General features: G+C 42.3%; 1 protein-coding gene across 1 annotated transcript in view; it reads left to right on the top strand.

The window, feature by feature from the left end:
* The window catches only part of WWP2 (WW domain containing E3 ubiquitin protein ligase 2), a 149,408-nt gene that overhangs the window by 24,042 nt on the left and 102,959 nt on the right, over window positions 1-22,407 (top strand). Inside the window, exons 2-4 of the mRNA XM_086689042.1 lie at window positions 2,257-2,341; window positions 8,393-8,540; window positions 8,884-9,005. Of these exons, the coding sequence (XP_086545168.1) occupies window positions 2,272-2,341; window positions 8,393-8,540; window positions 8,884-9,005 (340 nt within the window). The 5' untranslated portion in view covers window positions 2,257-2,271. The remainder of the gene's footprint in view (window positions 1-2,256; window positions 2,342-8,392; window positions 8,541-8,883; window positions 9,006-22,407) is intronic.

The raw sequence follows: 22,407 nt of genomic DNA, 5'->3' as shown, positions 1-22,407 counted from the left end.
GGTGCAAAAGCAAAGGTGGGTAGAGCTGTTGTTGCTGTAGCTTGAATCCGGGCAGTGGCACGCCTCTCAGCTGTTGTCACCGTATTCCTCAGTGGGGCATACTGGGTGAAAGAGAAGAAAACAGTTAGTTGCACTTACGAATGTACTTGATGGAGCAGTAAAAGTTACTAATTTTATTAAGTCTTGACTCGTATGCGTGTCTTTTTTAATATTCTCTTTGATGAAATGGAAACTATGCTCAAGGCGCTTCTGCGTTCTGAACCATAATGGTTACCTTGAGAAAAAGCACTTTTGTGAGTGTTTGAATTGAGAGCTGAGTTCGTTGCTTTTTTTGTGAAATACTATTTTCACTTAACTGAAGTTACTAGATTTGGGTGTTTGGCAGACATTTTCGTGAAGATGAATGAAGTGAGCCTGTCACTTGAAGGAAAACAGCTCACAGCATTTGTTGCCAATGATAAAATATGAGTTTTGAAGTGAAAAGTAGAATTTTGGAACACATATCTACCACTAAGAGCTTGACAGTTTCCCAATACTTAAAGATCTGTCTGATGATATCACTGGTGACATTTCACAAATGTGCTGTTTTTGGATAGTGTATAATGAAATGTGTCAACATTTGGAATATCTACATAGCTCAGTGAACCAATATTTTTCAAATGACAAAGGACGCTATTACAAAATTGTATACGATTAATAGATCCATTCCAAATGCAAGATAGACTTATACCTCTAGCCAAGATGGAGTGAGGTAGTGAGTGACGCACACCCCACATGTGCTTTTTGGCCATTTGTATATCCTTTTTTTTGAACACTTTTTTTTTTTTAATTAAAAAAAATTTTTTTGATGTTTATTTTTGAGAGAGAGAGACATACAGTGCAAGTGGAGGAGGGGCAGAGAGAGGGAGACACAGAATCCGAAGCAGGCTCCGGGCTCTGAGCTGTCAGCCCAGAGCCTGATGTGGGGCTCAGACTCACGAACCGTGAGATCATGACCCGAGCCAAAGCCGGACGCTCAACCGACTGAGCCACCCAGGCGCCCCAGGAGCCCCCTTTTTTGAACACTTTTAATGTTTATTTTTGAGCGAGCGAGAGAGAGCATGAACGCGTGCGTGTGTGCACGTGGGGGAGGGGCAGAGAGAGAGGGAGACCAAGGATCCAAAGTGGGCTCCTCGCTGACAGCAGAGACCCCCATGTGGGGCTTGAACTCAAGAACCATGAGATCATAACCTGAGCCAAAATTGGATACTCAACCGACTGAGCCACCCAGGTGCCCCTGTATATCTTTTTTGAAGAAATGTCTATTCACATCTTTTGCTGATTTAAAAAATTGGTTTACTTTGGGGCACCTCGGTTGGTTGAGCGTCTGACTTTGACTCAGGTCATGATCTTATGGTTTGTGAGTTTGAGCTCTGCATGGGGCTCTCTGCTGTCAGCACAGAGCCCACTTTGGATCCTTTATCCCCCTCTCTCTCTGCCCCTCACCTGCTTGTGCTCTCTCTCTCTCAAGAAATGAATAAACATTAAAAAATTAAAAATGGGTTAAAAAATTGGATTTTTAGAAAAACGTATTTATTGTGAAAGAGAGCTAGCATCCATATGCACTTGTGAGTGAGTGGGAGAGGGGCAGAGGGAGAGGGAGAGAGAATCCCAAGTGGGCTCCATGCCCAGCCCTGAGCCTGATGCGGGGCTTAATCTCATGAAATGTGAAATCAAGAGTCGGATGCTTAACCAACTGAGCCACCGGATGCCTCCCTTTTTTTTTTTTTTTTTCTTTTTTTCTCAGAGAGAGCGAACGAGTGAGCAGGGGAGAGGGCAGAGGGAAAGAGAAAGAGAGAATCCCAAGCAGGCTCCACACTTGGCACATGAGCCCAATGCGGGGCTCAATCCCACGATCCTGGGACCATGGTCTGAGCTGATGTTAAGAGTAGGATGCTCAACTGACTGAGCCCCCCAGCCCCCCGCCCCCCCTTTTTTTTATATTGTTGAACTGTGACTCTTTTTTTGAAGGTGTTACTTAGGCTGTCTCCTGTACGTGTTGGTTTAGTAGTCCTGTGTCCTTCCTGGGCTAGCCAAGATCCATCTAGGCCCGTAGTCGTTACAAGCCAAACGCCACCGTGACAGAAGTAACACCAAGTTGCTTGGATATTTATATTTTCTGGACTTCATATCTTTACATTCACATATTAAAATTAATACAGTTCCCCAGTGTCTTACCAGGTACTCTGCAAACCTACTGCTGTGCTTGCCTTGCAGTTTTCTGGTGATGACATGGCATCTGCCAGTTCCAGCCGCGCAGGAGTGGCTCTGCCTTTTGAGAAGTCTCAACTTACTCTGAAAGGTGAGTGGCGCCGTGCGAGGGGTTTGCCCTTTGAGGTCTTAAACACGTCCGGGGCTCTCCATCTCGCCCGGTGGGAGCTGAAGACCCCTCAGGATATGACCCCACCCCCACTCCCACTCCTCATCTCTTGTTACTTTTCCACATGTGCTCGGCTATAGCCACACGGGCCTCTTTGCTCTCCGTTGAAGGTGCTGGCCATGCTACCCCCTCTGAGTGTTTGTACCTGCTGTTCCCTCTGAGTGAAATACTTTGGGGCCAGATGTCTACCTGCTTTGCTTCCTTACTTTCTAGAGGTCTTTTTTTTGTTTTTAATGGGCCAACTTCTTTTTTTTTTTTTTTTTAAGTTTATTTTTGAGAGAGACAGAGACAGCACGCCTGGGGGAGGGGCAGAGAGAGATTGGAAGACAGAGAATCCCAAGCAGACTCCACGCTGTCAGCATGGAGCCTGATGTAGGGCTCGAGCCCATGAAACCGTGAGGTCAAGACCTGAGCCGAAAACCAGGAGTCAGACGCTTAACCATCTGAGCCACCCAAGTGCCCCTGTAGGTCTTTACTCAAAAGTCACCTTCTTCAAAAGGCCTTCCTGATTCCCCCAGATGCAGCCTCCCCCTCCCCCACCTCCCTCATATCTGTCCTCTTCACTACTGTAGATTTCTCTTCTTAGCTTTGTCACCATTTAACACAGTACATATATTTATTTCCTTCGTTAACTGTCTCCTTCAATAGAATATAAACACCACAAACACAGGGATATTTGTCTGTCTTGGTTACTTCTGATACCGCAGTGATTGGAACAGTGCTGGAAACATATTGGGTTGCCAGTGAATATTGCTTGAATGACAGAATGTAGCTTTGGTAGCCTTAGGTCTGCAGAAGAGCCCTGGGAGATGCCTGGGGACGGGCGAAACAGCACTCGGTATCAGCACTCAGGCCTCTGAGAGGCACAGTCATTTGGAGGCAAAATTGTGTCATCATTTTTTTAATGATTATTTTTGATATGTAAATGTTACTCATTTATTTAATCTATTCACATACTTTAAAATTGTTTCCTTTCCTCCGGCTCCTCAGTGCCCCTGATTGGAGGAAACTAACATTACCAGTTTCTTGTGGTAGTATTACACATACAGACATATCAAAGGGGATGTAGTTTTGTGATTTTGAGAGCCGTGTTACCTTCCTTGGAAGGAATATTCTTCTAGCAGTGGATGAGAGTGGCTATTTCCCTACATCTTTACCAACACAATGTGTTGTCAGACCTTTTTTCTCTTTGCCAGTCTGATTGGTAAAAATAACTTTGTCAGCATAGTTTTATTTCACATTTCTTTAAGTTATAAATGATGTTTAGCATCTTACCATATATTTAAGGGAAACTTGTATTTCCTTTTCTGTGGATTGTGTGTTCATGTCCTCTGCCTGTTTCTTATTTACTTATGGATTAAAAAAAAAAAGTCTTGATACATTTTCATCATTTTTCTTGATGTCTCCATGGCTGTTCTAGGTCTTTGGAGGGGGGAGAAGCGTTAGAGTGAACTTGATAGAGCTTTGAACTTGCAACTTTAGCTTTTACTACCTTGTCTAGTAATTAGCAAGCCTAGATTAAAACAGAAGTATGTCCATGGAGCCTGGTGACATAATGAAGTCCCTGTATTGGGGGCCTTATTATTCAGGAACACATAGTGACTTGTAAAGGTTTCTCTGTTTGCCTTTCCTCATTGTGAAATTTTTTGCTTGTGTGGAAAGAGCTAACTTGATAATACAGGTGCATCGCGTTATATGTGCATTTAACCTATAGGGAGTCTATAATGCCACTTAGGCAAATGGTTAGGGAGAAAAAGAAAAAGAGAAATGACAAAATAAATGGTGTGGGTGGTTCCTCCTCTGTTGTGTTTCACTGATAGAGCCTCTAGTGTAATTTGGGAGATGTGACTATGCTGTTCCCTCCCTTGTGCCTCTCTGTAATGCAGTCCTAGAGTTTTAAGATACATTTTAAAAACATATCAAGGCCCTTAAACATAAGCAACCTATTTTATCTGATATTTAACTTAAGAAGCACTGAGAAACTAAATACTAAAAAATAGCACAACATGGCTTCAACTGGCCTTTGGGAATCTACAGAAAGACCATCTATCAGACTCTATTTTGTGCCTTCCTGAGAGCTTTTCAAGGGTATAATTTTGGCCATGTGTGATTTTCCCCCCTTACTTGTTAACTTTAAAGGCTAAATCCCATGTGAAGATGTGAAATTGGCATTTATATTTCATTGAGCAGTAAATAAATTTTCCAGATAAACCTGCTCGTATGTTGAGACCTTTATTTTGGCTTGTGTTTTAAGAACAAGAGACATTCAGAGGCAACTGGGTGGCTCAGTTGGTTGAGTGCCCAACTTTGGCATAGGTCATGATCTTGTGGTTGGTGAGATCGAACGCCACGTCGGGCTCACTGCTATCAGCATTGAGCCTGCTTTGGATCCTCTGTCCCCCTCTCTCTGCCCCTCTCCGGTTCATTCTCTGTCTCTCTCAAAAATAAAAAATAAACATTAAAAAAAGAAACATTCAAAATATCACCCCCCTGCTTAATTATATGTTACAAAGGGGAAAATGTATCTTTACAGTGGAGTCACCTGACAGACCCCACATTAACCAAGGGATCAAACTTAGCATCCACAATAGGAGGACAACCTAGTGTGCATGGTGAGAAGTTTGCAGTGTAACCTGTGTAGTATTCTTGACAAAAATGTTCAATGTGAATCTCACCACGAGGAAAACAATTTAAGAAATACAGGCTTTGGTGCATTCAATGAGAGAGCTGGTGGAAGTCTTTAAAAAGCATTGTCATGGACAAAGAAGGGGGAGCACTGTAGATTTTAAAAGATTAAGGAGCCAGCGACCAAATGCAATTTGCTCATCTCAGTTGGATCCTGGATTGGGGGAAACCAGCTCTAACAACATGTTTGGAACAGTTGGGGAAATTCGGATATGTAACGAGTATCAAATGATAGGAGTGACTAAATTTGTTAAGGTGTAATAATGGTGGTGTGGTTAGGTGGGAGAATGTCTTTTTCTCTTTCCTATGCCCAGCATGGGGCTCAAACTCATGACCTTGAGGTCAGGGGTTGCATGTTCTACCAACTGAGCCAGCCAGGAGACCCTCCTTATTATTATTTTTTTTTTAATTGAAGTATAGTTAACCTACTGTGTTCTGTTCGTTTCAGGTGTACAGCATATAGAACATCCTTACTTGTATGAATTGCGTTCTGGACGTATTTAGGGCTGATCAGTCTTGATGTCTACAACTTACTTTCAAGTGGTTTACCAAAAAAGTTTGTGGGTATATGCACACTCATGCACATATATAGACATAGACATCACATGTCTATATCCCGTGCTGTCCAATAAGATAGCCACTACAGCCACATAGAAATTTTTACATTGATTAAAGTTAAATTTAAAATGCAAATCCTCAGTCATACTAGCCATGTTAATGGCTTCGTAGCCACATGTATCTCATGGCATTGCATTGGACTGTGCTGGCATAGAACTTTTTGCTTATCATTGAAGATTTTTTTTTTTAATGTTTATTTATTTAGTTTTGAGAGAGAGAGCGAGCACGAGTGGGGGAGGAGCAGAGAGAGAGGGAGACAGAGGATCTGAAGCAGGCTCTGCGCTAACAGCAGAGAGCCCCATGTCGGGCTTGAACTCCTAAACCATGAGATCGTGACCTGAGCCGAAGTTGGACACTCAACCCACTGGGTCACCCAGGTGCCCCTTATCACTGATATTTTCTTGAATAGCACTGACACAGGCACACACATAGAAAGAGAAAGAAGCAAAGGTGGCCAGATGGCAGTTGCTGCACAGTATATAAGTATTAGTTGTCCTATTCTTTCACCTTTTCTGGAAACTGAAAACTTCAAGATAAAACTACCAATATGTGATCCGAGATTGGGTCCTGGACGGACCAGGGGGAAAAAAAAGTTTCTTTTCTCTTTTGCTATAATGGACATTGATAGGACATTTAACAAAATTTAAATAAAGTCTGTACATTAGATCATAGTTTTAAAGGATGTTAAATTTCGCCATGTTGATAATTATACTGTGGTATTGTCAGAAAATGTCTTTGTTCTTGGAAATATGCACTGAAGTATTTAGAAGAAAGGGGGCACAGCATCTGAAACTCACTCTCAAAGTTTCAAAAACAAATGTGAATGTGTACGAGAGGCAGTCGGGGGAGAGAAAGAATAATAAAGCAAATATAGTGAAAAGTTAATATTTGGTGACCCTTAGGTGAAGGGTTTATAGGAATTCTTGGTATTTTTGAAGACCAAAAACAAAACAAAAACAAAACAAACAAAAAAAAATACTTAGGGAAAAAACTAGAGGGGCAAAAAAGGAAACACCATGGCAGAGTTCAGAGAATTGGCCGGGAGCTGGGAGACTTGGTTCCCAGCTTAGCTTTTGCCTCGGACTCCGTGATTTTGGATATGTTATTTCCCCTCAACCTTAGTTGGACAACTTTTAAACAAAGGGCTTGAACTTGTTGATTTCAAAGAAACTGTCCAGCTCAAAATAATAGGACTAGAATTATAACTAGTCGGCCCCCTGCTCCACCACCTTAAGGGTCTGGGTGCAGAGCTATGCTCACACCACTAGGTGGCCTCAGTTAACCTTGGTCTGTGTGAAAAGTATTTCGGTTTTCTACTCTGGACCACATTTCCCGCCACCACAACCTGTTTTTTCCCAGTACCATCCCTTGTTGCTTCTGAATCTTAGCCACAGCTTTTGCTTTTGTTGTTGTTTGTCTTGCTCTCTCCTGTTCTTTTGGGCCGGGAGAAGACAGGCATTGTTAAAAGAATCCAGAGTTAGGTTTGTCCTTTGTCAAGTTGTGGACCCTTACAGGACTCTGTAAGGGAATCTTGATGGAGGGGAGCTCAGTCTTGCCATCATAGGTAAGAAATGCCAGTCCTATGCTCTGATTTGGGGCATGGGATAGAGGACATCTTAGATGTGTTCCATCCCAGTGACCTGGAGTTTCCATTGTGGCTGATGTGTGCCATAAGAGACACCTGTCTGGCCCTGGGTGTATGGATACTTGTTTAGCCTGGCTTGCTGCTACCAAATAAACATCAGAAATGCTGCCACATCAAGGATACAAATAGAAAAGGAAATGCAGATGGCTGACAAGCACATAGAAAAAACATTGACCCTCACTAGTAATCGAAGAACAGCAGTAGAACAGATACGCAGAATCTGGTAACGATGTATAGCATGGTGTGGTGTCAGGTTGCCTGGGTGCACATCCTGGTTTGAAGCTCCCTGGCTATGTTTTCTGGGGCAATGACCTAACTTCCCCAAGCCTGCTTCCTCTTGGTTGAGATGGGGGTGGTGATATATTCCCTGCCCCATGGGTTTGTTTAAAGGATGGAGTTAGATGACGTGTGCACAGCATCGTGTCTGTAACAAGTGCTCATTAAATTTTACGTAATTTATATGTTTTTTTTAATCTATCTGATTTGCAAAAAGCAAAAAACAAAAAAACCCTTAATACTCAATGCTATGGTGGTGAAATGAATATATTCATCTACGTGGGTTTATCCTTTTGGCAAAGGAATTAAACTGTTTTGGGAACTTTAAAAAATATTCAGATCATTTGGAGGAAATGCATGCAAATCTGTATATTCATGATGATTTTCCCAGAGTGAAAAATTGAAAGTAGTCTTTTCAGCATTGAAAGAATAGTTAACTAAATTGTGGCACGTCTGTACAATGGGCTCGTATTGCAGCCATTTAAAATTGAGAAGAATTCTTAAAGAATTGGGGGCGTAAGAGATGAAAGTCTGGATTTGCCAACATCTTAATGATAATTATCCCAGAGTTTTCAGGTTAGGAGTGCTTCTTTTCTTAAGCTTCATTTTTAAAAAAAAAATTTGTTGAGCATCAGAAAGAAACCAAAACTTACTTTTTAAACGTAACAGCAGAAAAGAGCAAGAACATCTGCCACAGGGGGGCAGCTGGGAGCCCTCTGACTCATCTTTGACTTTTCTTTCCTGTCCAGTGGTGTCAGCAAAGCCCAAGGTGCATAATCGTCAACCTCGAATTAACTCATTTGTGGAGGTGGCAGTGGATGGACTCCCCAGTGAGACCAAGAAGACTGGGAAGCGAATTGGGAGCTCGGAGCTTCTCTGGAATGAGATCATCATTTTGTAAGAGAAAGTCCCTTCTCTTCTCAGTAACATGGGAGAAAGAGAGAAGGCTCTCCAAGGGGGTTGTGGGAGATCCAGGTTTCCTGTGAGGCCTCAAACTCTTCTGCCTTTGGTACCCAAGGCGCCTCTCTTCAGGTGTTTCTACATCATTGAGCTCACAGAGCACTCATTATTAGCTAGATGGTTACAGGGCCAGCTTTGTGGGGGAAAGGGTGTACGTGAACGTCTTCCTGTTTGAGGTCCCCCCCGCCAAGATGTCAGCAGTATAGTTGATCTGTTTTCTTCTCAGCTGTAGGAGTGACCAGTATGCTTGGATGTGATGAATCAAGTATTTGTTTTCCAGGAATGTCACGGCCCAGAGTCATTTAGATTTGAAGGTTTGGAGCTGCCATACTTTGAGAAATGAGCTGCTAGGCACCGCCTCTGTCAACCTCTCCAATGTCCTGAAGAACAATGGGGGCAAAAGTACGTATGATGATGGGGTGGCCGACATGATTCATCTGTGGGGGGTGGGAGAAGAATTCAGAAGGCTTGGATTTCTCTCACACACCACGGACAGACCCGGTGATGCGGTTTCCTCCAGGACCAGGGGCTGCGGGGACTCTGTTCCCCATAGACGCTGCCCGTGGAGTTTTAGGAAGGCGAGAGCTCTTCTTTTCTGCCTTCACTGTGGGATTCAGCCTGTTTTGTCCTCGGGCTCTAGCGCTGGGATGCAGTGATGTGTCGCCTTGATCCTTTCTCAAGGATGAATGCTTTCCCTCTGCCTCTGACTCTCTTTTCCCAATCCCGGAGACATGTGACATTTTGAATCAAACTGTCAAATGCCTGCACCCCAAATCATTACTTTCCTAGTCTGAGTCCTTGAATGGAACAAAGAAGCTGCGTGTGTTTGTGTGTTTGTGTGTTTGTGTGGAGGGGGGAATTGTGTTACACGTAGTGCCTTGTGCTTAGTAGGCACTCAGTGAACGTTTACTGGATATTGGAATGTGCTGGAAGCTGTGTCTTAATTATTCAGGGTGCCTCTGCTGCATGGAAATCTAAACCCTAACGTCTATTTATTGCTGCTTGTGGTCAGTGGTATAACCCGTGGCTGTGGTATCTGGACCCTCCCTCATAAAGCCTCTATTGAGAGCGGTACCATATGTGGGGAGGGAACGCCATGGAAAGAAAGGCTCCTTTTTCTTTTGATGTCTGCTGTCTAGAAAATATTTTCTGAAAGTGGAGTTAGCTTAAGAGGGATGTGGGGGTGGGGAGTGTTGAGTCCCGGGTGAGCGCTGTGTGGATTCAAAAGTCTTTTCTTTCTGACAGGCCGCTCGAGTGGTGTTTGAGGTTCCCCTGGTCTTTCCCTTTCTGCCGGGCACCCAGAGATGTGGGGAGCCTGCCGCAGCTTCAGAAATTGCTTAAAACCAGGAATACGCCTCTATTTTAGTTCTGCAGGGAGCTCCCTGATGGTTTCTCTTCTGAGTCTGTCTTTATTTTCTCAAACTCTAGCCTGCCTTTTATAATTTGATTATCGAGGAGGGTTATATTTATCATGTCTTTTGGAGATACACTTGTGGACATTGTCACGTTAGGATCAGCAGCCAATGAGTGTCCTTTCTTTTCTTCTTCATTTGTTCCGTCAACATACCTTTGCTTTTGATTGTAAAAGTAATTGTAGCAAAACTGGAAATTACACACAAGCGCACAGACGTACAAAGAAAATAAAATTCTCCTGTAAACCACAGTGCTTAGTGATAATTGCTAACATTTTGATATGTATTTTTCTGAGCCTTTTTTCCTGTTGCACATGTATATATTTAAGACATCCGTGAAACAAAATCGTGACCATACAAAAACATATTATTTTACAACATATTATTTTACATTTTTTCTCTTTAAAATGTATTAGTATATCTTTTTTTATTTAAACATTTTTTTAATGTTTGTTTTTGAGAGAGGAAGAGTGCATGTGTGTGCTAGCAGGGGAGGGGGACAGAGAGAGGTAGAGAGAGGATCCCAAGCAGTTTCCATGCTATCAGTACAGAGCCCGACGTGGGGCTCGAACTCAAGAACCATGAAATCATGACCTGAGCCAAAGTCAGACACCCAACTGACTGAGCCACCCAGGTGCCCCTTTTTTTTGTTCTAAAGTTGTTTATTATTATTATTTTTTTGTAATCTCTATACTCAACGTGGGGCTCAAACCTATGACCGCAGGATCAAGAGCCGCATGCTCTTCTGACTGAGCCAGTCAGGTGCCCCTCAGTAGATCTTTATTTACTTACTTATTTTTTTCTAATTGTGATGAAAGGCATGTAACATAAAATTTACCGTCTTAACCATTCGTAAGTGTGCCGTGTAGTGGCAATTGAGTACACGCTTGTTATGCAAGCATCACTGCCATTCATTTTCAGAAGTTTGTTTATAAATGTTTATTTTTGACAGAGAGAGAGTGCATACATGCACGCATGAGCAGGGGAGGGGCAGAGAGAGAGAGGGAGACAGAGGATCTGAAGCAGGCTCTGCGCTGAGAGCAGAGAGCCCACTAAGGGGCTTGAACCCTTGAACTGTGAGATCGTGACCTGAGCCGAAGTCAGACACTTAACCGACTGAGCCACCCAGGTGCCTCATCTTCAGAACTTTAAACTCAAACTCTCTACCCACTGCACAGTTCATTTCTCCTCTTCCCTCCACCCCGCCCACAGTTCTACTTTTTCTTTTCTTTTTTTTTTTTTCAGTTCTACTTTTTCTATGCATCTGACTAGCTACCTCAATTGGGTGAAATCATACAGTATTTGCCCTTTTATATCTGGTTTACTGTACTTGGCATAAGGTCCTCAAGGCACCTCCAGGCTGTAGCATGTATTGGAATCTCCCTTCTTATTAAGGCCATATAATATTCTGTCCTATGTGCATACCACGTTTTGTTATCCATCCACCTGTCCAGAAACACTTGGGCTGCTCCCACCTTTTGCCTGTTGTAAATGGTGCTGTTATGAATCCGAGCGTACAAATACCTGTTCAAGTTCCTGCTTTCAGTTCTTTTGGATCTGTGCCTGAGAGGCAGAATTGATGCGTCATATGGTAATTCTTTGTTTAATTTTTTGAGGAACCGGTATACTGTTTTCCATAGCTGCTATACCGTAAAATATATTGATATGGAAGCTTTAATTATTCTTCCAAAATGTACTTTTTGATGACTGCCTAGTAGTAGTTTCTCAGGTGGTTGTGTGGAAATTTAAGTTTGGATACTGGGGTAGTTTTAAGTATCTTACAGTCATAAATAATGCTATGGTAAATACATGTGTGTGTATATATATATATATATATATATATATATATATAAATCTTTGTGTCCATTGCTGATAGTTTACTTGTCATAAATTACTGAAGAGGAGGGTGGCTGGGTGGTTCATTTCATTGAGCGTCCGACTCCTGATTTTGGCTCAGGTCATGATCCCAGGGTCACGGGATCGAGTCCCGCATTGGACTCTGCACGGAGCGTGGAGTCTGCTTAAGATTCTTTCTTTGTCTCCCTCTGTCCTTCTCCCTGGCTCTCTCTCACTCTGTCTGTTAAAAAAAAAAAAAAAAATTATTGAAGATGGATTTGCAGGGTTTAAACATTTTTCACATATTTGTGACATTTGACACATTGCAAAATTACTCTCCAGAAAAGTTCTGCCAGTTTACCCTCCCATCAGCAGTGGCCAAGATTGCTAGTTTCTGTTGCATCTTGGCCTTTATTGGCTTGATTAAAAAAATATACATACACGCATGCGCACACACACACACACGTATATTGTTTTTGCCTGTTTGATAATTAACGGTATACCACATTTGCTTCATCTATTTCTCTTTTTGGTTGTAGTATTTCAAAGTAAATTAGAGATGTTCCAGCGTTATATTTTAGATTCTTCAGCCTGCCTCTCGTAAAACACGAGGATATTTTCCTTCTTTGTTATTCTATCGTGTTACATACGTGAACCCATTTATCGTAGACTAGTAGTGTTTGAAGAGGTGGAGCTTCTACTGCTCTTTCAGCACCTTCAGGCTTCTGACGACCGACTCTGCTGTGACGGTGGAAGCCCTCTTGCAGGTCACCGGCTTCCGTTTTCATGTACGAACCACAGTGCCAGATCCCCACAGCTCATCTTTTCATCTTGGTTTTGCCACAGCACTCGGCGTGCTGGCTTATTTCAATCTTCTTCACCCTTTTCCTGTGGGAGGCACCATCACAGGTCCTCCATTTACCGAGGATTCTGACCTTCTTGGTGCGTTTAGCCGTGACTCTGCAAATTAGGGCTGAGCCCAGAGAGGAAACAGAAAGGATATTTTTGTCTGTGATTACCATACTATTATCACACCTTGCAATGTTGACATGAATTCCTTATGATCGATCACCTGATGCGCAGTACCTGTTCAATTTCACCTGTTTATCTCTAAGTGTCATTTTCTTTTTTCTTTTCTGTTTTTTTTAATGTTTTTATTTTATTTTTGAGAGAGAGGGACAGAATGCTAGTGGGGGAGGGTTAGAGAGAGAGGGAGACACAGAATCTGAAGCGGGCTCTGGGCTCTGAGCTGTCAGCACAGAGCCTGACATGGGGCTCAAACCCACAGATCGTGAGATCATGACCTGAGCCAAAGTCAGAAATTCAACCGACTGAGCCACCCAGACGCCCCTCTAAGTGTCATTTTCAAGTTGGTTTGCTTGAACCTGAATTCGGACAAGGTCTCCTCATTGAATTTCTTGTTATGTCTCTGAAGTTCCCCTGATATCACTCTACCTATATGATTCTGTGATTTATTGAAGGGGATTGAATATCTTTAGAGTGTGTTTATTGCCTTAGTAACGTCCTTTGTTCATTTTTATATCAAAGGGTGCATTTTTGTCTTTTAGTTTTGAAGGTGTTTTATATGTTAAGGCTGTTACTCTTTGTCTTATAATTTGTAAATATCTTTCCAGTTTTTCATTTGCATTTTAGTTTTGTAGATTTTTTTTTCCCTATTTTCCAAAGAGATGTTTTAAACTTGTAGTTGAATCTGTCACCCTTTGTATTTGTAGCCTTTTCCTTTATGAAAGGCTTTCTCCCATTCTGAGATCAGGTAAATAGTCACCTCTAGTTTTTACTAGTTCATTGTGATTTGTTTTTTACATTTAATTCTTTAAGTGATTTTATTTTTGTGTGCAGTGTGAATAGGGATCTAATTTTATTTTACTTTTTGAGTGTTTATTTTTGAGAGAAACAGATATTGTGAGTGGGGGAGGGGCAGAGAGAGAGAGGGGGAGAGAGAGAGAAGACAAGAGGGGAGGGGAGGGAAGGGGAGGGGAGGGGAGGGGAGGAGAGGGGAGGGGAGGGGAGAGATATTGAGAAAATCCCAAGCAGGCTCCACGCTGCCAGCCTGACTTGGGGCTTGAACGCAGGAGATCATGACCTGAGCTGAAACCAAGAGTCAGATCCCAACTAACTGAGCCACCCAGGTGCCCCAGGATCTAATTTAATTTTTCCCAAATAGTTAACTGATTGATTTAGCACTACTTATTGAATAACCCATCTGTGATTATTATCCCCAATGATTTGGGTTGTTTATCTTCAGCTTATATTAAAAAATGTCTACATATATATACATACACACTTGGGCCTGTTGGGGGATTTTCCATTTCATCTGTTGTTTTATTAGCCTTTTACAATCACTGTCTTAACTGTTGTAATATTACCATGTTTTAATATCTGACTATTTGAATTTCTCTCCTTTTCAAAATCTTCTTCCCTCTTTTCTTTGCATATATGACAGTACCACCTGAAATTTATTTATTTATTTTTAAAGTTTATTTATTTAATTTGAGAGCAAGCGAGAGAGGAAAGGGCGGAGGGAGAGGGGGGGGGGGAGGGAGAGAGAATCCCAAGTAGGCTCCGCACTGTCAGTGCAGAGCCTGACCAGGGGCTCGAACTCATGAACCATGAGATCACAATCTGAGCCAAAACCAAGAGGGGGACACTTAACCAAATGAGCCACCCAGGTGCCCCAACACTACCTGAACTTTAATTATTTTGTCAGGTTCTCCTCTTCTTCCTACTTTCTTCCCCTCAGATCCCTTCAGATTTTATTGGAACTCCATCCTATGTAAAGTTCCTTTGTGGAGAATTTCTATACCTATAATTCCTACCCAGGAACATAGAGTGTCTCTAAATTCACTCAGATCATTTTGAAGTTATCTTTAGATAGACTCTTCTAAATTAAAAAAAAAATTTTTTTTAACGTTTATCTTTGGGAGACAAAGACAGAGTGCGAGTGGGGGAGGGGCAGAAAGAGAGGGAGACCTAGAATCTGAAGCAAGCTGCAGGTTCTGAGCTGTCAGTGCAGGGCCAGATGCAGGGCTCGAGCTCACAAACCGTGAGATCATGACCTGAGCCGAAGTCAGAAGCTTAACTGACTGAGCCATCCAGGCTCCCCAGACTTCTAAATTTAAAAAACCCTTTCGATTTTATTTTCAGTGGGATCTTTTCCTATTAGGTCTCCTAACTTAGTGTTGTTTGTATACGACTATTAGTTTCTGCATGTGTGGGTTTTGTTTTGTTTTTTTTTTTTTTCATAATCATTCAATAGCTGAATTCTTAGTATATGTTTTCAATAGCTTCTTTTGGGTTTTCTTGGTAGACTTTGATGTGATTTCTAAGATTGATAATTTTGCTCATATTAGGAGATAATTATGCTTTTTTTTTTCTTGTTAGTTGCTTTGCATACAGCTTCCTCTTTTAGTGGTGATGGAGTGGACATCTCGCCTTTTCATAACCATGCTTCTAATGACTCTTCTCTGGATGTAAAGTTGGATGTTAGTAAGCTCTTTTTTTTTTTTTTTCTCAGTTTAATTAATAATTAATCATTGTTTTTTTTGTTGTTGAATTGTTGTCAGATATCTTTTAAGTAACTGTTGGGATAGTTAAATGATTTTTCTTCTTTCTGTTTCTTGTATTGATTTCCTAATAGTAACAATCTTTTTTTTTTTTTTTTTTTTTTTTTAATTTTTTTTTTCAACGTTTTTATTTATTTTTGGGACAGAGAGAGACAGAGCATGAACGGGGGAGGGGCAGAGAGAGAGGGAGACACAGAATCGGAAACAGGCTCCAGGCTCCGAGCCATCAGCCCAGAGCCCGACGCGGGGCTCGAACTCACGGACCGCGAGATCGTGACCTGGCTGAAGTCGGACGCTTAACCGACTGCGCCACCCAGGCGCCCCCCTAATAGTAACAATCTTAAAATTTCTTGAATACACCCTGTTGCTCATGTTTGATTATTTTTTGAAACTTTTGTTAAGAATTGTTTGTTAGTATTTTATTTGGGGGTTTTCCACTTATATTCACAAGTGGCATTTGTCTGTAGTTTGTACTATTTTTGTCAGCTTTGGAATTGAGGCTTAGCTAATTTTATAAAGTAAATTAAAGCTCTTTCCAACTTCGGGAACAGACTCTATAACTTGGGAATTATCTGTTCCATGAATGCAGGAAAGAGCTCACCCGTAAAACCAACTAGGTCTGGCTGCTTTCTCTGAAATAATTCTTTGATGACTTTTTCAGTTTCTTACCCCATAATGATTGGTTTGTTCAGCTTTTCTGGTTCATCTTGCATCAGTTTTGTTAATTCATTATTTTCTGAGAAAAATTGTTTCATGAGATTTTTCAGATTTATTAGTGTGAAGATTTTAAGTAGCGTCCTCATTTTATTATTTATTTATTAAAAAAATTTTTAATGTTTATATTTGAGAGAGAGAGAGAGACAGCACGAGTGGGAGAGGGGCAGAGAGAGAGGGAGACACAGAATCTGAAGCAGGCTCCAGGCTCTGAGCTGTCAGCACAGAGCCCGATGTGGGGCTCAAACTCATGGACCACAATATCATGACCTGAGCTGAAGTCAGATGCTCACCTGACTGAGCCACCCAGGTGCCCCAGTAGCATTCTCATTTTAAAAATGTTTCTAGGTGGGGTGCCTGGGTGGCTCAGTCAGTTGAGTGTCTGACTTCGGCTCAGGTGTTGATCTCACAGTTCGTGGGTTCAAGCCCTGCATCAGGCTCTGTGCTGACAGCTCGGAGCCTGGAGCCTGCTTCAGATTCTGGGTCTCCCTCTCTTTCTGCCCCTCCCCCACTTGTACACTGTCTCTCTCTGTCTCTCAAAACGGAATAAATGTAAAAAAAAAAAAAAAGTTTCTAGGGGCACCTGGGTGGCTCAGTTGGTTAAGCGTCCAACTTCGGCTCAGGTCATGGGCTCACGGTTCATGGGTTCGAGCCCGCATTGGGCTCTGTGCTGACAGCTCGGAGCCTAGGGCCTGCTTCAGATTCTGTGTCTCCCTCTCTCTGCCTCTCCCCTGTTTGCATTGTCTGTCAAAAATAAATGTGAAAAATTAAAAGAAAAATGTTTCTAATTTTTCTCCCTTAAAAGTTTTTTCAAATTTGTTCCCAATTTTTTCTTGACTAGCGTAAACATTTTTGTTTTAACTTCTGTTTTTTAATTTATTTTTCATAGGACTACTTGGATTTTCAGTTATACCATGTTTTCTAATATTTTGAAAAGTTTACCTATTTATTTTGAGAGAGAACAGGCAAGGGGAGGTACAGAGAGAGAGAGGGAGAGGGAGAGAATCTAGCAAGTTCCGCATTGCCAGCGCAGAGCTCGACACAGGGCTCAATCCCACAAACCGTGACATCATGACCTTAGCCGAAATCAGGAGTTGAATGGCCAACCAACAAAGCCACCCAGGCACCCCTAATTTCCATTTTTAAAAATGTTTACTTTATTTTTGAGAGAGAGAGAGAGATAGAGAGAGAGAACAGGGGAGGGGCAGAGAGAGGGAGACACAGGATCTGAAGCAGGCTCCGTGCTGACAGCAGCAAGCCAATGTGAGGCTCGAGCTCATGAACCGTGAGATCATGACCTGAGCTGAAGTTGGACACTCAGCCTACAGCCACCCAGGCATCCCTTTTTGTTTTTGTTTTTTTCATTTTTCACTTTAACTTTTTTCAACTAGTTGCCATAGATTTTTTTTTTTTTTTCAGTCAGTGAGTTGGTCATTTATGGCTTTTTGAGTTGAAAGCTTATAGGGCATTTATTTTTGTCTTGTTGAATGATGAAAACATTCGTGCTTTAAACTTGGCTTTGATTTTTTTCCTGTGGGTATTCACATTTTTTTCTTTTAAGGAAAAGTGCACATACCTTAAGTGGTATAGTTCAGTGAATGTTTACATCTTTTCACATCTGTGTAATTGCTACTCAGATCAAGATACAGAACATTTCTAGGGCCCCAGGAGATTCCTGTGTCCCTGTCAATCAATAACCCTTTGCCTGAGATAACCACTATTCTGACTTCTGTCGCTACTTGTTAGTTTTGCCTATTCTTGAATTTTTATCAGTGCAATCATACAGTACATTTTCTTGTGCCTGGCTCATTGTATCTGTGAGAGTCACACATGCTTTTGCAGGTAATACTAGTTTGGGTTTTTTTATTGGGGTGAAGGTTCCTATTATATGACTATACCACAGTTTATTTGATTATTCTCCTGCTGGCAGACATTTGGGCTCTTTCCAATGTTGGACCATCATGAACAAAGCTGCTATGAACATTCTTATACATGTATTTTGCAAGGCACATATATGCATGTATTGAGTGTGTGTGTGTGTGTGTGTGTGTGTGTACGTATGTATGTATGTATATATCTCTTAGCTCACCAAGTAGTTGTATTTCAGCTTTAGTAGACACTGCCCAACAGTTTTCTACTGGTAAACTCATACCTGTTGCTGTGTTCTGCTCCTTGTTTGTAACTGCTGTTGTGATTTTTCTCTTTGAGCCCAGGGTGATTCAGGAGGGTGTTTTCTCTGTTGCCCAGGGCTTAGGTCATTCATGATGGTCACTGCCGTGCAGCCGCTTTTGCCAGCACCAACCTTAGCACCTCGAGTGTGTGGCTAGGTTGATGAGCAGTGAGGCACGTCAGATCCACATCTGATGGAAAATGTGGATTGTAGGAGGGCGGTGAGCTGTTTTTTTCTTAGGAAAACAAATCTGGAATGACAGTGGCTTAGACGAGTCACAAAACAAGGGCTGTGTTTCATAAAGCCCTTTGTTTACAGCAACTCTGTTTCTGGTGATTCCAAATCTGTTGAATAGAGAAGTGGTTAAGAATACGTAGCCTCTGGAGTCCAACCACCTGGGTTTGAGTTCTGATTCCATTAGCTTTGTGATGTCGGACAGTCACCTCTCTGTGTGTGTTTCCTCACCTGTAAAACGTTATTTTGAGATTCAGTAAGCTAACAGTAGTACCTTACACATGTAAGTACTATATAAGTCATGGTAACAGCAGCAGTAGTAGTGGTAATTCTGGCTCCTCTGATACTTTTTTTTGTTTTTAAGTTTATTCATTTATTTTTTTTATTTTTATTTATTTATTTTTTTTTTAAATTTTTTTTTTTCAACGTTTATTTATTTTTGGGACAGAGAGAGACAGAGCATGAACGGGGGAGGGGCAGAGAGAGAGGGAGACACAGAATCGGAAACAGGCTCCAGGCTCTGAGCCATCAGCCCAGAGCCTGACGCGGGGCTCGAACTCACGGACCGCGAGATCGTGACCTGGCTGAAGTCGGAGGCTTAACCGACTGCGCCACCCAGGCGCCCCAAGTTTATTCATTTATTTTGAGAGAGCGAGACAGAGTGAGCAGGGGAGGGCCAGAGAGAGAGAGCATCCCAAGCAGGCTCTGCGCTGTCAGTGTGGAGCCCGACGTGGGGCTCGAGCCCACGAACCACAAGATCATGACCTAATCCGAATCAAGAGCTGGATGCTCAACGGACCGGGTCACCCATGCGCCCCTCCTCTGCTACTTTTCTTCCCAAAGATTGGGAGGTTCAAGTCCTCAAGATGGTGACAGAGACCCTATTTCCTGGTGTAGGACCCCCTTGCCTAAATGCGAGGCAGCCCTGAGGTGGTTCCCAGGGGGAGTTCTAAGGTTCTAAGACTGTACAAGTATGAAAGCCCTGAGGGTGTGGAGCGGGGAGGCTGTCATTAGCATGAGACATTTTCAGCACCGGGGTCTTGGTGCCTGCATTCCTTGGGGAGCCGCTAGGCTGGGGACATGTCCAGATTGGTGTGATACTATGAACACGATTACGTAGGGTGGTAGGTCACAGTATGTTAGGTGACTCCTGTTACTGTGGCCTAGTCTTCCCGAAACAGCTTTTTCTGGGAAAGGGCCTTGATGGGTAGCGCTTGTCCTGCCTGGTGTTTTTTTCCTCCACCAGACGCAGTTCCTTCCTCCATTCGTTGCCTGTTGTCCTCTGGGTGGATTTGGAAGTTGACTAGGAAACCTAGCTGGTGTTTTATGCCTCCCTCTGGCAGAAGGATGCTGTGGTCGAAGGCTTTACTCAAGTCCTGCAGTTGCATAAGGGTCAGCCTTGGCTGACTTTCTGCCAGGACGTTGACCTGGCTGTGGCTGCAGGGAGGACTTGACACGAAGTACCAGTTTGGCTCGAAAGGACAGCTCTGGTCATCTCTGTGTGGAAGCCGGATGCTGGGGTTGAATAATGATTTTTAAAAACCTTTTTGTTAGAGGAATTTTCAAACATGATCCCCATCACCCAGCTTCGGTGGTTATTAGCATATGTTTCTTCCGCCCCTGTCCACTGGATGATCTCGATTTCTTTCTAAGTTGGTAGCAGGTAGTACATAAGACTCCATTTTCTCTTGTAGCTCTCCTGTCCCTCAGTTGGCCTCGTTAACACTGCAGAACTTGTCACTACCAGATTGTTCTCCTTCCAAGGAGGGAAATGTACTTTGAAGTAGAATTAAATAAAAAACAAACTTGTTATTTTAAATAATTTCAGGGGCACGTGGGTGGCTCAGTCGGTTAAGCGTCCAAGTCTTGACTTCAACTCTGGTCATGATCTCGCGGTTCATGGGTTCGAGCCCTGTATTGGGCTCTGTGCTGGCAGTGCGGAGCCTGCTTGGGATTCTGTCTCCCTCTCTCTCTCTGCCCCTCCCCTGCTTGCTCTCTATCTCTCTCAAAATAAATAAAACTCAAAAAAAAAAGGTGAAAAATAATTTCAAATTCAGAGACGAGTTACAAGAATGGGACAAGGAATTCCCCTGTACTCTGCAGCCAGCTGTTAATATTTTGATACATTTGCTCTAACGTTGTCTCTGTCTATACATATGTCTATAATAATTTTGTGACTCATTTTAAATTATGAACCTTGTTGGTCCCTAAATACTTAGGTGTCTGTTTTTTTTTTAATATTTTATTTTTAAAATTATTTTTAATGTTTTATTAATTTTTGAGACAGAGAGAGATAGAGCGTGAGCAGGGGAGGGGCAGAGAGAGAGCGAGACACAGAATCCGAAGCAGGCTCCAGGCTCTGAGCTGTCAGCACAGAGCCCGACGCTGGGCTCGAACTCATGAACCACGAGATCATGACCTGAGCCGAAGTCGGACGCTCAACCGACTGAGCCACCCAGGCGCCCCTAGGTGTCTGTTTTTTAAGAAGATGCTTTCTTACATAATCACTGTACAATTAAATCAAGAAAATAACATTTTTGCACTGCTGTCACCTAATTCATCTTTTCTAGTTGTTGCAAAAATTCACTTACAGTGACTTCTCCATGATCTGGGATCCCATGCAAAATTATACATTGCATTTGCTTGTCATGTCTCCTTAAATCTGGGATTAGTTCCCCAGCCTATTTTTGTCTCTCATGACACTGACATTGTGGAAGAGTTCAAACCAGTCTTTTTGTAGAATCCTCTCAACTTGGCTCTGTCTGGTTTTTCCTCAGGATTAGATTCAGGGTATGTATTTTTGGCAGGAACACTCCAGAAAAGATATCGTGTCCTTCTCAATGCATCATACCAGGAGGCTCATGACTCAGCTTGTTTCACTGTTAATGATGTTAACTGTGATCATTTGGTTGAAGTGGTGTCTGCCAGGTTCTCCACTGTAAAATTACTGTTTTCTTTTTATAACTAGAAAGTAATTTATGGGGAGATACGATACTTCGAGACTATGTAAATATCTGTCCTTTTTGCACCTTCACTTATTACTTTTTGCTTTCATTAGTGATTTTTTTTTCTGAATCAGTTATTACTGTGATGGTTGCAAAAATCTTTTCCCCCAGTTTTTTTATTCCTTGTATATTTATTAGTTGGCATACTAGCGCAAGGAAGAGCGTTTCCTTTTAGGCATGTAGGTATGTATTATCAGCCTTATGGATTCTTATTTCATTCAGTGGGTCATAATTTATTTCTGCCATTGTTTTGATGCTCACATTATCCCTGGTTTGGCCAGTGGGTGCCTTCTGTATCCTTTTGATGTGTCCTCCATCATATATTATTTCCCAGACATGATCCAGTGTAGATAGAATATACTGTATGATAAAGGTGGCGCTGAAAATCAGAATAGGTGAACCAATGGCATTAGGACCATCAGCTAACCAAGTGGTTTTCAAAGTGTGGTCCCCAGATGAGCAACATGGGTGTATCGCCTGGAAACATGTTAGAAATGCAAATTCTGAGGCCCTATCCCAGACCTGCAGAACCAGAAACTCTGAGGGTGGGGCCCAGCAATCTGTTTTAGCAGGTTTTCTAGGGAATTCTGATGCACGCTCAAGTCTGAGGAACATAAAGCTAACCACTTGGGGGAAAGAAAATACAGCTAGATACCTTCCTTGTACTGATACTTGTGATAGTTTTCTTCCTTCCTTCCTCCCTCCCTCTCTCCCTCTCTTTCTCTCTCTTTCTTTTTAGATTTTATTTTTAAGTAATCTCTGTACCCAACATGGGGCTCGAACTTACAACCTCGAGATCAAGAGCCACATGCTCCACCGACTGAGCCAGCCAGGCGCCCCGTGATAGTT

The sequence above is a fragment of the Puma concolor genome, chromosome E2 (assembly GCF_028749965.1).
Source record: "Puma concolor isolate L17-30 chromosome E2, mPumCon1.1.hap2, whole genome shotgun sequence".
NCBI classification, from domain to species: domain Eukaryota; kingdom Metazoa; phylum Chordata; class Mammalia; order Carnivora; family Felidae; genus Puma; species Puma concolor.
This window is presented reverse-complemented; position numbering and strand designations above follow the sequence as displayed.